Here is an 18093-nt window from a genome sequence, read left to right as displayed (position 1 = left end):
ATATTACTGTTTCAGTGTATTTGTGTTCCATGTACTACAAGAAAGACAATTACATGTCTAAGCAGAGCACACTTTCCTTTCAACTGAAGAAAAAGAAAATCCTGCTGCAATGTAAGCCTACACACATGAGGGAGGATGAGAGTATTTATGTTGGTAATAAAAACAGGAGTGTTTAAATTTGGTGGCCAAAGAGAAACCCAGCTGAAAATCACAGATTAAATAAACTGCTACAGTGAAGAAATCCTGCAGACCTACATGTGCATGCTTCAGCTCAGCTGAGATTTTCAGTATCGACAGATAACTACTTCAGCTTTGTTGGTGCTTTTTACATTGGGCGTGAGCACTGCCATCTAAGGGACTTTGATGCTTTAGTACATGTAAATCCTTTAAACTAAGTCCAAATTTGTGATGCAGAATCCCACTCCTTTCTCATTTCAGCTGCTGTATTGGCCCCAGAAGCACTTAAATTTCTCTCTGTGATTCTTAACAGCCTGGAGCTCTGCTCTGGGGCACAGCCAGGACACACTAAGCCTTGCCAGCCAGCCAACTACTTTTCATCCAAGCTCAGCAGGAGGCAGAACATTCACGTTTCTTCCATTTCAGAAGGGGCTGATCTCTTAGGTGATCTCCAAGCATGATTACTACACTGAGAGTGTGATCCTCCTCACCACACCACATACTCTCATAACTTCTCTCTCACTAAAACACAAGATGGAAGAAACAGTGTTGGCAAGAAAGCCACTACATGATAGCCCTGGGGTTAGAATGGCCACATAGGAAATTTCTTATGCACTTCATTCAGTGATACCTAAATGGGAGTAAGGACCATAATTCTGGGTTTCTCTGTCCCAGTGATTGTGCTTAATGTCAGGCTAGAGGATTTTGCTTCTTTGGGCATCCCTTGGCTTAGTAAATCTGAATTTATGGTGTGTCTGGCACAGCCACAGGAAAAAAAGGTGGATAATAGCTCCCCTTGCCCAGACATCACAGCCCAGCCCAGCCCAGCCCAGCCTAGAATACATTCAGTAACTGCTCCCTGATGGTGCCATTGGTAGGAGAGGTGCCTGTCAGCCTCTCTGAGCATTCAGAAGTGGTCTGATGCTCCCCAAATGAATGTTACGTACCCTATTCTGTTATACACCCAAAGCACCAAGTTACTTGCAGAGCATGAGCATACACAAGAGTACCCAGAATGCTTCGCTGTCAAATGAGGGGACATCCAGTGAAGGTAGGCATTCCCAGAACTACATGGCTTCCAAGCGGAGGTTTTCTTTATATTGCGTTTTTTGTTGAGATACTACAGTTCTTGCTTAAGATATCAAGGTCTTTTCATAAAATTTCTGCTTTGAATTTCATGCTAATCAGTTAGACTAGTGGGAGAAGTAGGTAAGAACAGAACTTCAGTGACATTACCATCTCAGCTAAATGATGCACAAACTGTTGTCTGTGCAACAGATCATAGTGGCAGAGCAAGTGTGTAAGAAGTACTTGATATCCCTAAGGAGCAGTAACTTTGGAAAGACTACCTAGAACAGGGATTAATGTGTGCTGATGCAAAACATAAATTGTAAGATTGCTACAACTCAGAGTTTGTAATTTTGAGCAGAAGATTTTACAAAAACATTATTTCAGCAGAAAGAGGGGAAAGGAACAGAGTTAAGAAGAAACAAGAGAATGAACTGGCATTGGAAGAAAAACAGACCAAAGGCCTGCTGAACGTATCATCCACAGTCCATCAAAGGTAAGAGCAGGCAACAGCACTGCCGACTGTATTTAAATGTCGTGAGTGTTTGCAGATCTTTATAAATATCTAGCTGAATAAATGTCTTGGGTTTGCATTTTAGATTTGTCTTTGATGGAGAAGAAATATCTGTTGCCAAATTACGTCTAACCTTTGATCTCAGAGAATTACTTTCTTATTAAATAAACTTTTTGATACTCATTAATTACAGGCTGGAAAAACTATACATAGATAGTTTGAAAAGAGAGAATGAAAAACAATGCCAAAACATATGCCAAATCTTAAAAGAAACTTGACATAAATATAGGATGGGAACCGATGCTGTCTAATTCATAATGTTTCATGCTTTCTGCTTTGAACATCAAAAGTGTTTGTTAGTTTGCTGTTGAGTAAACATATACCATAATGAAGAGAAAATGTTTGAAGCATAAATAATACTCAAAATGGCAAGAAAATTCCAGTGAATGCCTTGGACAATCAAGATTACTTGCACTAAATTTGGAGTGGAATCCCTCAAATGTTAATTAAATAAAGATCATATTTAATTCATTACTGATTTTATGAAACTTAGAGTCCAGACACAAAGCCCTGCAATTTCAAAAGGAGTAAGTTGTCATAAAAAGCTGTACAACTTGGCATGCAAATGATACATTTTTGTAATCATTTAATTTCTTTACTCTTGGTTTATTATCCAGAACAAGACAGCATCTGCAATTTTGATATTGTAAAGAAGTTAATTATTTTAGACATTCTGTCACTTCCAAATTGAAAGAAATCATTGCCTGCTTTCTGTTTTTCATCCTTGTTTGAACTAGTACAGAAGTGGATCCATGTAATAAAGGGCTTCATAAAAGATCTGTTAGTTATTCATTGTCAAGTTTATAATTTATTCTGCCATATAAATTCACTTCTACCCATTGTCTCAGTTTTTTCTCCCATAATCTATTCTAGTGTCTTAAAAGAAAATGCAATCAAATTGGCCTTCATGCAAGCAGAAATATGGTACTGAAAAATGTAACTGTTCAGTATCTAAGCTAGTGTCATAACCATTAGTAATCAACTCCATTTTCCTATTGTTGTTTCGATTTCCTTTACAGTCAAATCCCAGTCCTGTGTAAATTAATAACAAAATTTCCATTGATTTGTCTTAACTCCTATTAAACTCAACAGAGGTTGTTTTATTTCCTTTTGCCCTTGGTGCAGGGTTAGGAGTGTGAGTTCAAAAAGCGAATTTTGAAAGCTAACCTTCTGTAAGCATTGACCATTACAAGAGTGACTTAATTATGTGTAGATGTCAGAAACAGTTTGTCTGATCTCCTTCCCTGAGGAATGTGATGGGTGATTGATAGCATTTCTTCAAGGTAGACCAGGCAAGAGAACAGAAGAAATACAGATTCAGCAAAGCTGCAGCCATTCAGGTTCTACTGTGTTAATATTAATCTTTAAACCACAAAATAAAACAAGTGAAGAATATAGTTGTCAATGCTCCCAATTGCCAGGTGTTGAATTACGATGTTTCTGGCTCAGTCTCAATCTAGTACTGAAGAGCCCTGTGAATCAAATACCTATTTCTTAATCCCTTATCCTCACACCTGATCTTCTAACAGCTTGTATCTTTGGCAAGCAGACAGTGCAGCTGACTTTAGAAACATACAATGGTTTTGAAAGCAGACTTCAACATTAGAGCTGAACTACAGCTCCCAAGGTCCAGACATGGACAGCCCAAAGTCCTGCTGCAATTCCTACCTCCAAAAGGAGTTTGTATCCCATGGAGAGCCAAGGCAGGTTATTGTAATAAGTAAATCCATCTAAAAATCTACTGCAAAATTTTTTGTCCCAGCAGAAGCTGGATAGGCCAGAATTGTTAAAATTGTCTACAAAACCTTGTAAATATACTTTGCCAGGATTGTATTCCTCCTTTGAACTGAACAACATTAGTACTTTTAAATTTCTTTTGACCAGGATTGTGCTGCAGCAGCAGAAGGTTTTGGCTCAGTTTGAACTGCAGCAGCAAATTCGTCTGAAGTCTCTGAAACAGAAGCTTCTGGGATTGCATCACCTAGAAACTGAGTTGGAGAATCAGCTAAGGGTAAATCAGGGTAAAATGACTCATGGATCTGAAGCAGTCTGTTGCAAAACATCGGACAGGTTGTAAGGATCTCTTTGATGTCCTAGTTGAAATCAGTGCTAAGATTCACCACTGTCTTCTAGGAAATGCTTCCCTGATGCTAGCCATATTGTTTCCTGTGTTTCTGCAGTGACATACATCTTTTTTGTCATGCCACATGTAGAATAACATAACCCAGAATCAAGCTGTGTTGTGTTAACTGACTTCTGGTTTATCCTTTCGTGCAGGAAGCAGAGCAGGACTTTGTGAGTGAGTTGGCTGTGCTGACCCGAGTTCCAGTGGCTGTGAAGAAGCAGCCTTCCAAAAGGAGCAAGCCAGCAGGTTCGTACAGTCCTGAACTGTTTAAAAAAACCCGCATCATTCAACATATCAGCATGTATTTTGCAATATAATACAGTGGAGTTTCAGGAGAGATTTTTTTGTCGATGCCATTTCCATAATCGGGATGTAGAAACATAAGGCAACTTTCCAAGGTCACCCAGCTCACCAGAGTAGCTGGGTGTCACCATTCCTCACTCCAGAGCAGTCCTTTGGCCAATAGATCTCATTGTGTCCACTGAGGTAGGCTTTGCCTTGCTCAAACAAAAATTATTTTTCTTGTCTTTATCATGTTTTCTAGAAATAACTCTGTTCACCTCAACTGCTAAGTCTTTGGGAGGACAGCAAAGCTGAATCACCCAGCTTTCATTCTCATGGTAGAATGGAAGAATCACCTTCCCACACACATGCTCAAAAGTTAAAATATTACTGAATCAGGAAACTTGAAATATTTATATGAATTTACTGCAGTTTTAACAAATTAGACTAATCATTATTCAAGAGATACTTAGGGACAAATTGTCAGAATAGCAGCTGTGTTTCCTGATCCCCATTTGGAGTAGAGCGTGCAAATTCTCATCCTGTGAACCATGCAATCCTTCTGTCATTATCAGAATGAAACATTTGGCATTACGTCTGAAAGGTGCTGAAAGCTGAGATTGGGCGTCCAAAAGGGAAAAGCAGATTATTCACTTGGACATTTATGAAGTCTGTCTCCCCCGTCAGTTGTTTCTCAAGCATGCAGAGCTGTTTGCCCTGGTAGGCACTGTGACCCCAGGGACACACATGGAAGCTTAGCTCAGGGCCCTAAAACCAGTGACTTTTTAACATCAGATTGTTCTGATTCAAATCACATAAGATTATGAATGGGCTTTTACTCTGTTTGCTGGTAGTAAAAAGCCATTTTTAATTGCTTGCGAAGAAAATATATGATAGGGCTTTCAACTGTTGCATTTCATGGAAACTAGTGTCCAGCAAGTGTGAAAGTTCAAGGTCTGCTCTGTGAGAACTAACCAATGGTAAAAACCCCAATATGCTAGGCTAATGTAAAGTGGGATGATGTCCTTGAAATAATAACATGTATGAAGCAGAGTGTACGTTTTTGCTTTAGGTTGATCAAAACCAAACAATCTGTACTGTGATTCTTTTTTTTTTTTTTATCCACATATATTTGACAATTCAGGGGAAAAAACAAACTCGGAAAGGAAGACCTTTCAGTCACCAGAATCAGCAGACAAAGATGATTCTCATGAGAATATTCAAGAGCTCCCTGGACTGACTTCTGGCTTATGCAGGTACAGTAGAGGCTAAAAGACTGGTATGTGAAAAGCTATAAAAAGGAGTACAAAATCTACTTCATAAGCAGGTGTGTCCATCGAACCCAAACTATGATGCCTACACTAGCTGAGCTTCTTCCTTAATGTAGGAAAATCATCTGAGTTTGCTTGTCTGTGCTGCTGTGTATTTAATAAATAACTTGATTTTTAGGTAGAGAAATGAGAAATACTGTTTCCAAATTTCCTTTAATTATTTTTTTTAAAACCTGAGTCACAGACTGTATAAATCAGCAGAGACAAGTGAATCCAATGGAACTAGGCTGACATGTAGCAACCAAAATATGGTCTGTGGTATTTAGGCTTTCAACTTCCACCTTTATTTCAGGAACAAAGGCAAGCGCCAGTCTTTGGCTGATGAGGGTAGCAGCTCTAACAATGATTTTCTTGATAGATGTTTCAGTTGGCTTATGCTGGGGTGCTAACTAGAGAAGAAATGGCTACAAACCTGAAAGATGCCAGCTGATTACTACGGGCAGATCAAACCAGCCAGCTGGTCGCTGGGGCTTGATATATTGAGCAGAGAAAATCCTGTTGACAGGCAAAGCAAACAGTTGGTTCTCAGGAGCCACAGGCCTTTGGGGAAAAGTATTTATCCCCTGAGTGACCTCAGCCTGGGACTGACTTGAGGAGATGGCTCCTTTCCCTGATGGCATCAACCCTTTTCACACACTCCTTTCCCACAGCCAGCAAGGGATACGTATATAGGGAACAGGGACCCAACAAAGGAACGTTTATCTTTATGCAACTTTGTTTTGGCAGCCTCAACAGAGGCAGCTGAAACCAGTGAGTGCAGGAGTTATAGCAAGCGCCTTTCTTCTCTTACAAAAATTAATTTAGTTTAAGAGAGAAGTGTAGCATTTTAAACCCTCTGTCTACAATTTTTTGGTTTTTGTTTTTTGGGTTTTTTTATTCTTTATTTCTTTCAGAGACAGGTTACAGAGTCCACATAAAGGGGAAACTGAACTAAGGAAAAACTCAAAGTTGCTGAAAAAAAGAGCCAACAGGTAGTAAAAGCATTTATATGAGCTGTCTGAACATGGTACCAAAGCCCGCTTCTGGGGAATCTCAGCAGGTATAAATACTTACTGAGCTGCTTTACTGAGGAACAACGGGGAACATCAATAACAACAGAAATCATCTTCAGCTACAGACCAAGAATCAATCCCGACTTCCTTTAGCAGTCAATAAAACATTCCCACTTGGTTTTGGTAAGGGGGAGCAGGGAAGTCTTTAATATAAACCCTTCCAGATTATTTGTGGAATGTGGAGGGGAGTTAGTTTTAGATTAGGATTGTACCTGAGGAAAGTGCGCTTGTAGAACAGATCCACACTAGGCTGGTTGCGCAGGTACCCGGTGCGTCTCAGTAAGGCTTCATTACAACAGTGATGTACCATTTGCTTTTGAGCTGTAGATGCAGTAGTCCTAATATTTTGTGATTGCTGCTTTGGACTAACAAAGATAGACAGGAATGTAAACAGTATGTAAACCAACTTCAGATGGTATTGGTACATCAAAAGATGACCTTTGGTCTCTCTTTTGTTACGTTTTAGTGCTTCCAAGGCTGTTGTATGCTTTTTAAAAATTTGTACAAAGATAATTATAAATCTGTTTCTTTGCATTTGTCTCAGATGTCAAATTATTATTTTTTGGAAGAATGAGACAAAACCAGTTTACTGTTTCATTTTTTATACTCTAGTCCTCTTCCTTAAGGACACTTTTTTGTTTCCAGCATAGTTTGTTATGCTCATTATGTTTCCTGTGAGAATTCTTGTTATGCAAAGCAGCTAGTTCTTACTGGCTGTACAGAACACCTGTATAGTGTAATAAATTGCCCCACTTAAGCAATCTTACAGCTTTCATGAAATTAAAATTTTCTGCCTTTTAAAAATTAACATACATTTGCTAATGAAAAGGTTGTCCTTTGGTGCTTGATGGAAAAATAGTACGTCAGTTTTGCAGTTAACCTCAGATAAAAGTGCTGACACACAAATGACTTTACCAGGCGTGTTACACGCAATTGTTAATGGTTAATTTTCACCTCAATCATTGTAAAATTTTTTTTTATTATAAATTGTACAACTTCAAGCATTTGATTCGGGTATTTCAGTACTTGGGATCTATGGTCTCTCTGCCTTCCTGATCTGGGCATTTTAGTTGCTGCTTATTCGGTTTTTTTTAAACGGATGCAGCCTGTTTACCTCAGTTTGAACATCTTAATCCTGCAGCGCGCTCTGTGTAGATGGCAAGAAGAAAGCTTTTAATACGGGGGTTGGTGATGTTTTAAACCACACAGCGCAGCAGTTAGGATGCAGCGTATCCACCCAAGCAGGATCTCTATAATCACCTGAGTGGGGTCTCTAATGAATTAGCCGAGCCGGGTCGCTAACCTCCGGAGCAGGTCCCCGGGCTGCCCTGCGGCTCCCGTGGCTGCGCGGGGCTGGCAGGGCTTTCTCCGGCCGTTGGTGCGGAGCGGCTCCGACGGCCCCAAAGGCAGGGCAGCAGCGCCCTCTCCTGGGCAGCTGGCGGCTTTTCACCCCCCTGCTCGTGGGGGTGGTGGGCCGGGAGCAGCTAGGAGGAGCCGGGGAGGGTGCGGGCACTTCCCTGCGGAATTTCTACAAACGGCCGTTTCCTTTCTTCTCTCACAGGCACGTTAGCTTCCTGGTAAAACACCCACTACTCTCGCCCCTGTTACTGACTTCTCAGTCTCCTTGAGTAACTCCAGGGGTCCACTCTCCTGTTTAAAGACACGTGCAGATTTTGTGCTTAGCATGGCACTTGCCATCACTCCCTGCCAGCGGGGCAGATGCTGAACAAGACAGTTTCATTAGACCAAGAAACAAGTGTAGCAAATGCCAAGCTAAGCTCACAACAGTTGGCTTTCAGTTAAGCACTGTTCAACTTTTATGTTAGGTTATAGATTAGATTGGATAAGACCTTTAAGATCATCAAGTCGAATCATTAACCCAGCACTGCCAACTCCACCACTAAACAATGTCCCTAAGCACCACATCTACACATCTTTTAAATACCTCCAAGGATGGTGATTCAACCACTTCCCTGAGCAGCCTATTCCAATGCTTGATAACCCTTTCAGTGAAGAATTTTTTTCTAATATCCAATGTAACCCTCCCCTGGCATTATGTTATGTTGTTACATTGGTATATTTTTCAACTTTAACCATGGTGGCAGTATCTGTATCCTGCTCCTGGCATAGTCATTGCAGAGTGGGGATTTTTTACCTCTGGCCCCTCAGTTCAGTTTAAATGCATGTGACTGCTTATTTCTGAGCCAACACAGAACAGTACAGAGACCGAGATTTTTTTCCTGATGCTGTAAAATACTTTATCACCAGCCGGATGAGCACAGCTTATTGCAATAGTCACAAGTTCCAGCACAGACACACCAGTTGCCCATCAGGAAGAAAAAATTCTTTGCCATGAAACAGGTGAATCGCTGGAACGGGTAATTCAGAGAGAATGCAGAACATCCGTCCTTGGAGACTTACAACTGGACAACATCCTGATTAACCCAACTTTGAAGTTAGCCCCTTTTATTTTGGGAGGGGCTGGACCCCTTCCAATCTAAATCTTTCCATGATTCTAATATTCCTTCCTGCTGATTTATTACTGAAATGTTTGGTGCTTCTTTCCCATACCTCTGTATCTTACCTGTGTTTTAAGTGATGGTAGAAGTTGCTCGCAAGACAGGGATTGTGCCTAGAGAATCCCCAGGAGATAAACTGCTGAACAGTTTTGCCAGCTGAGAGCAGTCTCCAGCATAGAGATGTCAGATGAGGGAAAATGGGATACCTAGGCACCAGTCACGGCTCCAAAGACTCGCTTTATAGTGTAAATCTCTAAAGCACCCTCTCTTTAGTTTATTCCGGAGGGACTGACAGGGAGCTTTGATCATCCTTTACAGGTACATATCTAAAACACTTGCTGCAGAAATTTAGGGAGAAAATGCATGCCTTTTTTCTCCTTTTTTAAACTTCAAGGGCAGCAAGTTACTACAGCAGTTTATGATTGTGCTCAACCTCATTCACAGCTTTTTGACAAGGGCATATATCAAACAAACTGTAAGCATAGTGTTAAGAGTTGTTCAGTGCATTGTATATCATGCAAGAATCAAAATAGCCCACAACAGTCTCTCTGCTGTAGCAGAATGTGGAAAGCCTTATACTGCCGAAGTCTGCTGAGAGGTGGCCTGGACCACATGAAGAGGTATGCAACTTAATGAAATTGTACTTGGGACATTCAGGCTGGTGCCTATTAAAACTGCAGCATGGGCAGCTTCCTGATGTAAGCAAGCACTCCTAAGGCACACATGAAGATCTTTTGATCAGCCCATGCACATAGGAACCGAATACTGGGGCAAGCACCAGATTAGCACCTTCACTTTCTCCATCATGGCATCTACAACAGTCTTTGGGAGCTATACTCACACCCAGAGATCATCATCTACAACAGTTCTGTTGTGTTTCTTCCATGCGTTCAGCAGAGACTATGGAGGGATTCATGTGCAGCTGCCCAGCCTGCCCTGTGCTGTCTGGGAGCTGCCTCTGCGCTGGAAGGGCTCCTGGTCTGGGCACCATCACAGCTGCGGCCACTGCTGCACTGCAGAGCATCGGGGAGGGGGCAAGAGGCTGGCTCTGCTAGCTGAAGACTTCCAGAAACAGCATTGCAGTCACTGAAGCATTAGCAGTCGGCTTGCTTCCAGTTGTGAGGAAGAAGCTGCTAAGCTTTTTAAAGTAGTATCTTATGACTATGTATTTAAAAGTAGCCTTGCACGTACAGTTCACAGTGGTAGAAAATTACAGAATAGGCAGTTGGGGAGGGGGGCTGAGACCTGACGATCCCTATCACTGCAAATATTTGGTTGGTTACATGATACCCGACAGTATCCCAAACTCTGCATTTTTGCTGTGTTGTAAGATATTATTCCCTCTCCTATACACAATTTATTTTCAGTTGAATACCCCTCACTCACCACTGAAATACATGCAGAAAGCTTATGTGAATTTCACAACAATCACGATAAAAAAACTAACCTCACATCAGTTTGTTTAGATCACTGAGATTTAATACGGGCTAGGTCTAAATGGCAAGAATTAGCTGGTGCCAAGTAGACGAGCTTGACACTTTCTCATTGTGCATTAAGCTGTGCAACTCCTTGGTCTAGGAAGCCATAAATGCCAAGATTTTACTTGGGTTTAAAAGGGTGTTGGCAAATTCATGGCAAAAAATTTAACTGCCTGCTACGGAGTACAACGATGATGATGCTTCCCAAGAAATTACAAGGCACTGAAACTGAGGGAAACATTAGCATTTTATGTTTGCTTTTTTCTTCTGGCCTCACTTAAGCTTATGTTGTTGGTTACTGGAACCTAGAGCAGGTGGTCATCCGGCCTGGTCCAGTCTGTGTTTTTAGTTTTTAAGGTCAAAGATCAGCATATTGCTAAGAGAAACATGTAACGGCTGGCATAGCTGTCAGCTTTGCTACAGTCTTAGCATCATAATTAACAGGCTTTGCTACAAACACTAAAATTCAAACACGTAACTACAGTGCTCTGGTAGCAGATGAACTGGTCCAAACTATCACTTGGGAAACAATCCCTGGATGCAGCCTTCTCATCCACATCACTTGATTGACAAAGCTAGTTCTTACATTGGTCATAGGGACAAGTTTTAAGAGGTCTGCAGTTGCCAATAGGGAAGAGCCAGTTTTACATCATTATCAGGTATTAAAAGGACATAGCCCTGCTGCAAATTTTTTGAAGCTTGATGATTCAAAAAGCATGAAAGCTTTGCACTGCTTGCTTCTTGCAGCTAACAGCAGCTCCTGATCCACAGTTTACACCATCTCACAGCTTGGTGCTCCTACAAGGGAACAAGCTCAAGTACAGTTTCCGATTCTGCAGATGTACTCAGAATCACCAGCTAATGCACATTTTATTCTTTTATTTTTTTAAGGACCCATTAGTGATGTAGGGACAGGGGCATGGCTGTGAAATAGACCTCCAGGTGGGAAGAGAAGCACCACATACCTTGCTTTGTTTAAAGCCCCCATGAGCAATCTCTCTGGTAGCGTATCACGATGATCCAGGTGAGGCATCCGTCACCTCACCTGGTGACCATGCAGTAAGGTACCTGTGCTCCAGAAAAATGCTGCTTGAATGACATCCAGGTAGTATTGCATGTCCTGAGCGGGGAGACCCAGGCACAGCACAGGGTCCTTGGGCTTCCTGCAGCCCTCGCAGCAGCAGCAGTCAGGCTGCGGGGGCTTATGAACATCATGAGCACACTGGCATAGTTCTCCTTGGAGGAACAGCAGTTACATTGACCTGACATGCACAGTCTTGTTCACAGAAGCACTGAACCACAAAGTGCCTCACAAACACCCACACGTGTATTTATTCATGGACACATCACCACGAAAGTATAAATGCATGTTAACAGCAGTGGGTCTTGACACGCTTGTAGACAAAAGGTTCTTTGCTTTAGGATCCTGTTGAGCTTGTAGGAAAAGTGGAATCCGTCAATGCTAGTTACACAACAGTCATTTCTGTCACCTCAGGTTTGACCAGCCTCACAGATGGAGTCGTTTTCCTTGGTGAGCAACCACTGCTACTTGCACAAACACACACAAGAAAAATCGCTAAGGAAATTGTAACCAGCAGTTCCAAAATTTTCACACTATGGCAAGTTTGCCTCAGTTTCACAAACCGGCTTTATTTCTATTGCCAGAACTGATGCTGGCTCTCTCAGCGCTCATAACGGGTTGGAACAGGACAGCAGAGATGGATACTTGGCATTTCAGGATTGTCCTACCTCCTAGGCTGTGGGTTATTCCAGGGCAGGTTGTCCTCAGGCTTCTCTGCTAGTGTTATTTTACATCATACAAAAATCCTGACCCACTGAGTGAGCAAATTATTTTACTTCATGTCATATAAAATACCTGAACCACCAAATAAGCGAACAAGCCTAGGGATGAGGGCACTCTCCAAGCAGTAGGAAACACTGATTTGAATCCTTAGCAAAAGGTATTGTTCATGAAAAGCTTTATTTGTCTCTTTAATTTGGGAGCAGTCAGTTCAGTTCACTGCAGGCTGAATTGCAGTGATTCTTTACTGGTTCAAATCAAAGCAAAAAGAAAAGCTGGCTCTTCAGACCTGGTTTTCAGACCAAGCTGACCAACATGGGGTTTTCCAGGGTACCGGTTCCTTTCCCGGGCAAGCTGGAGCTGACAGCATACTGACTCCAGAATGAGATGACGGGCTTCATGTAGGCTGCTTTCCAAAACTATTATTTTTGTATGCCTCGTGCACCTGGCGTGCACCACATGCCCTGTGCCAACAGAATTTATTCCTGCACAGAAGGGATGGATAGGAGCTAAGGGGTGAAGCATCACAGCTAGAGAAAACCATTCCGCAGCACCACCACGCTGCTATAAGGCCTATCCTGGTGCAGCTTTGTAGGGCAGACAAGGGCGAAGTGGCACAAGGCACAGGGAGGTATTTTGCTGACCTACTTCACAGCACCCCACGCCTCCCACATCTGCGACGCAATCAGACAAGGAAAAAACAATGGAAAAGGGTTTTTAACATAGCTTGTGAGTCAGAAAGACAAGGAGAAAGCATTTCCTTCACTCTCACAGACAGAATTCAAGCCTGCTTTCCTCACCTTACCTGCAGCAATGTTGTCTTCGTGCCATCCCTACACGCTATCCCAATTAAGTCAGCAGAGAAAACGAGTATTGAAGTCAAATACAGCTTAGGCCAAACTGGGGCACTGCAGACTGGCTCTCTGTTTACCACAGATGAAGATGATGGCAATCAATTACCATTTAAAGCCAATCAGATGCAGACCTCAAGGTCTTGAGAGAAAGCTAATTTAGGTCTCATTTAGCCAAAACTGAGGCAGCTGCAATGTCAACCACTGTCACATCAGTAGCACGTCACGTTGTTACCATCAGCTCTATTTAATAAAGGCAGATTATGGCATGCTATAGTAAGCATATGCAGATATCTATACATTTAACACCCCCTGTGATCTAAGGAGGTTCTTTCTTTCACACGTCAACCTAAAGACAATGTCTCTGGAGTTTCTCCATTCTAAATTTTCAATCATTGAGCAACAGCATTGGAAAGCAGAGGAAGACGCTTACCCATCAATTCATTTCCTTTATTTCACAAGCTTTGAATTCAGAAATTGAACCATGACTAGTAGATCTTGATACGGTAGAGTAAGTAAAAATGCATGTGATTACAAAGGAAAAACTTTGTACAAAAAACTTTAAAAATCCGACAGCAACTTGGATTATTTGTAAGTACCAAAAATCTCATGCAGAAGGAGAGCACTACTGCCCAGGTGGAGAAATCCCTGCAGGGGTGGCAATGGCACTGGTATGTATAAATTATGTCTCTGTCTAAAATGGAAACAAGAAGGACACAGACTTGGAACGTACCGAGTGGGAACAGACAGGTGCTACAGAGACCATTTGTCATTACGTGTCCTGATAATTTTCTGTGTCTGAGAGAAGTGCTTCTTGGGTTTATAATAAATTAAAGATGAAACAGAAGCTGCCTATACTACTCTACTGCATACTTTCAAGATGGCCATTTTCTTCCTTCATAAGTGTTTTTGGTGGTGTTTCTCAAATAGGGAAATTAATCTTGGCATTGTGTCTAGTCAATTGTTGGCAACGTGTTCTAAAGGGACTCACTCACAGAATGCAACTTGCATAAGTAACTCAGTAACATGCATTAACTACTCTAATACAGCGAAAGGATGCAAAGGAACCATCATTCAGTTACGAGACGAAGCTAAAACCTGTAGTCACTAAAGGGGCAATGGAAGCACCATGCTTTAAGGTGACTATGGCATGAAAGCACAATTGTGAGGCAAGTAGTTCCAAGCAAACACACCACACTATTATCACCTCTTCCTATACAAAAAAAAAAAAAAAAAGAAAAAAAAAGAAAAAAAAAAGACATTTCTGTTTTTATTTCCATTAGTACCAAATAAAACTGTGGGTTTGATACACAGATACTGAAGGGAACAGACAGTATTCCCATGAGCCTTCATCCTTGTGTTTCTTGTCCATCACCATTTTTCAGCCAAGACTGGTAATATTAGAGCGGCCACCCGGAGGTGCCACGATGCGGTGGCCAGTACGGCGGGGGTTGTTGTCATCTATCTGAGCTCCTGCAACAACAGAAAATTAGTTAACAAAGCTACCAGAAGGAATAAACCACGAGCAGTGAGATTTTACATGCCTAGTTATAGCTATGCTCCCCTCAAACAGCGATCAGCTGGTTTCTCTTGACTCAAGTGCCAAGCAGATCTCCAACACACATTTCTGTGCCTACCTGCAGTTGTCTTCAATAAAAAGTGTAGGATTCAATGTTTGGGATCTGATTGATGCTCACCCTGCATAGGGAATTGTTTTCCAGTGACTTGAAGAAAAGCCCAGGCAGGGACGACAGCCTACAGACTAGATTCCCTTACTGAGATCAGACCCTGACAGAAATTATTACCGTTATAACTACAAAAAAATCCCAAAACCTGTATGTATGTGCAAAGTGGATTTTTCAGACCTGCCCCACTGATTTAGAATACCTGTTCCTACTGTGTCCGTGGGTCAACAGTACAGTAAATCTGATGTTAGCAATCATAAATCCATGAGGAAAGGAGCACTGAGCTGATGTAAACTCACACCCACTTCAAACTGCATTTTAAAATGTTGAAAGGTTAAACAATGTGACAGCAAGCTTGCTGCCAGGCCAAATATTGTCTGATCACACTCAAGCTTCCTAATGGCAAACTACCGTAAAAGCACAGGATCATTTTAAATGCTACCGCAGTCTCTGGCTCTGCTTCATTTCATACGAACGCAGCAATGTGTTTGCCTAATTTGCATAAAATTTGTACCACTAAATGCCTTGGTAGTACCCAGATCCAGCAGTAGACTGTGAAACCACAGCTTCAGATGCCTATGTGCGCTTGTTATTATTAGAGGTCAAATTTCTAAGCACTTTTTTTTGCTTTATATAGCTTTACCTGTCTGTATATGCTCACCATGGCCCCAGGTGTACGGGCAAAAATATACTGCGACTCACTAGAAGGGTTTTTAAACTATTTGTTCTCCTTGGGCTTTCTTCCAGAAGTTTCATTTAGTTTCTAAAGACAGAATCTGTCAGGGAGGAAAGCTCCACCACTGGCTCCCAAAGGGGAGAAAATCCAGTGACTTTCCTAACATCATAAGGAGCCACTTATTTACCAATTGGGCCGTAGACTTTTGAAGGGTAAGGATTTGACACACTTTTAAATTACTTCAGATGACAAGAATTATTTCCAACAACCCCCAAGGATGATTTTCCAGTCTATTTCTTATGTACCATGGAAAATCTTTTGGGCACCAAGAGCAAAGAGGACAAGAAATACTCTGATTTGCATATGAACAGCTTCTGCACATGCTTTGCCTGCCACAGGACAGTTGAGGTTTCCATGTCTAGCAGTCTCTGGTGATGCAGCAAGAAATAAATCTGAGATGTGTGAGCCACATGGGTTGTACCAGACCCAAGTCCCGTCAGCTGCACATACCACCAAGGGGCCTCAGCCACATCAGCCAGAGACCTCCACTAACTGTAATGGGCCAGGGAAGTAACATTAAAAGATTGCAGGCAGAGAAGAATTTTAGACTGCAAACATTCTGGATATTGGGCAATGCGTAAAATATTACTAGGGAAAGAATGTATAAAAACATATATGTACACATACATATATATATATGTAAGTATATGCATGTATGTGAGTATATGTAATCCTTTCATAGGCGATTAAAGAAGTATTTATAATTGAAATTTATCACAAATAATCCATAGTCATGGCTTTATAACATTTCTGTTGAGTCAGGCTGACTTACCTGATAAGCTAAAATTGGATTGATGGAGGTTTCTGATTGGTGGGGGCTGGTTTTTGGCAGGGGAGGATTTAGTTGAGGGTGCAGGAGTTGCATATTTTGGCGTAGCTGGGATTTCATACACAGGGCCATCATACATTCCTCTGGCGACTCCTTGCAGTCCTCCCACCTAGATCAAGAGGAGAATAAAAATGTAGACACTGAATGCTCTGATAACGCTCCCTAACGATACTCCTGCCTAAATGCCGAGACCACTGAGCACAGAGCTATATTCAGCATTAGCTGAATTAAAAACACATCTACACTCTCATCAAAGCTACAATCTGCTTTACATACAAAGGAAATTATAAAACTACCTCCCTGCATTTGTAAGAGAGAGATCCCGATTAGGCTTCCCTCACAGTCAATGGGGAGAAATGGGATTCAAAAGAACAAGTCTGACCAAAGATGTTTATTTTAAGTAAGATCAGCCACCACCACCTCTTCTCCCTCCACCCAGAGGCTGTTCAGCAGGGTGGGTTCAGCTGCTGAATCCCACTCGGGTTGTTACAAGACCAATACTCACTATACTGATTGCAGCAGTTTCACTCCTGCCTGTATTTTCTCTGCTCCTCCCCTTCAGAAGTCTCATTATTTTTACCAGAGATCATTGAAAAGCGGTGGCAATTTTTTAAATTAAAACTTCGAAAGTTTCCACTTCTTGCCATCAACTAGAAAAGCAATTATATGCTAGACTGTGGCATGGGACCCTTCTTTCATTATTTGTCAATGGGATATCTGTCATTTGAGCTCTGACTTCAGTCTGAGGTCTCTAGATTTTATCCCTGTACAGTTCCTACAATGAATATGAGAAAAGACAATCAAAACAGCTTCATTGGCCTTAAAATCACAGGAATCTAGGAAACAGTATTTTTAAACGACAGTTCCAATTTTCAGGAAGAACCTGAATTTATTGAATTTCAGAATCCAAGGCTCATCACAAAGATCAGAAATCTCTGCCTTACAAGATTATTGTTCCAGAGCCATTTCCCCAACAGTGGAATTAAAATACCATATAGAAGGACACTATCCACAGGGGTCTGATCCAGCCTTTACAGAAATCAATGTGTTTTCCTTGCTTCACGTGATGGGGACATCAGGCTCTGAAGAGCCACGTCTTGCAGGCTGAGCCAAAACTAATGCCCATAACAGAGCTGCTGCCCATCACAGAAATGAATCCATCGTTCAGGGACCCACAAAGGCAGGAATTTATACTGCTGTCCCTGCATCAGGGATAAATTTATACTGCTATCCTTGCCAGTTACAGCTTGGCAGCCCCTTGTTTGACACAGGCTTTTTATATTCCTCTGTCATGCACTGACATATTCATATGGTGGCTGATATGACTGTCATTGGGGTTCTCTAAATATTTCCAACGGATAAAATTTGATAGTGGAAAAAGAAATGCAGACACGAAATCTGCTCACCCTTCCTCTCGGCAGGCAGCAGAGGGAGCCGCAAGAGCAAAAATACCCCTCCCTTTCTTCATCCTTTTGCACAGCTTTCCTAAATGTCAAAATTCCCAAGATGCCCAAATCCAGGCACGTTTGCCAGATGCAGGTTATTCAGCCCAGTTACTTTTGTGCAAGCTCCTGGCATAAGACAC

At 41.7% G+C, this 18093-nt stretch overlaps 2 protein-coding genes across 11 annotated transcripts in view; one reads left to right on the top strand and one right to left on the bottom strand.

Annotated features, from left to right (window-relative positions):
- The window catches only part of EVC (EvC ciliary complex subunit 1), an 81289-nt gene that overhangs the window by 47464 nt on the left and 15732 nt on the right, over positions 1–18093 (top strand). For 5 of the 9 annotated variants that reach the window (XM_055719902.1, XM_055720323.1, XM_055720248.1 and 2 more), the window contains 4 exons: positions 1633–1741; positions 3704–3830; positions 4097–4190; positions 5371–5482. In XM_055719902.1, the coding sequence (XP_055575877.1) occupies positions 1633–1741; positions 3704–3830; positions 4097–4190; positions 5371–5482 (442 nt within the window). Of the gene's footprint in view, positions 1–1632; positions 1742–3703; positions 3831–4096; positions 4191–5370; positions 5483–5915; positions 6428–6450; positions 7144–18093 lie in introns of those variants that run through there. The other 4 variants (XM_055720104.1, XM_055720043.1, XM_055720176.1 and 1 more) reach the window with 3 other exon arrangements.
- Positions 13695–18093, bottom strand: part of CRMP1 (collapsin response mediator protein 1) — a 51520-nt gene continuing 47121 nt past the window's right edge. For both annotated transcript variants that reach the window (XM_055720574.1, XM_055720636.1), the window contains exons 13-14: positions 16452–16617; positions 13695–14731 (exon numbers count right to left, since the gene is read on the bottom strand). In XM_055720574.1, coding sequence (XP_055576549.1) covers positions 14640–14731; positions 16452–16617 — 258 coding nt within the window. In that variant the 3' untranslated portion in view covers positions 13695–14639. The remainder of the gene's footprint in view (positions 14732–16451; positions 16618–18093) is intronic.

This window comes from Falco cherrug, chromosome 1, assembly GCF_023634085.1.
Source record: "Falco cherrug isolate bFalChe1 chromosome 1, bFalChe1.pri, whole genome shotgun sequence".
Taxonomy (NCBI): Eukaryota; Metazoa; Chordata; class Aves; order Falconiformes; family Falconidae; genus Falco; species Falco cherrug.
Note: the sequence above shows the minus strand (reverse complement) of the source record. Positions and strands in the feature narration are given on the sequence as shown.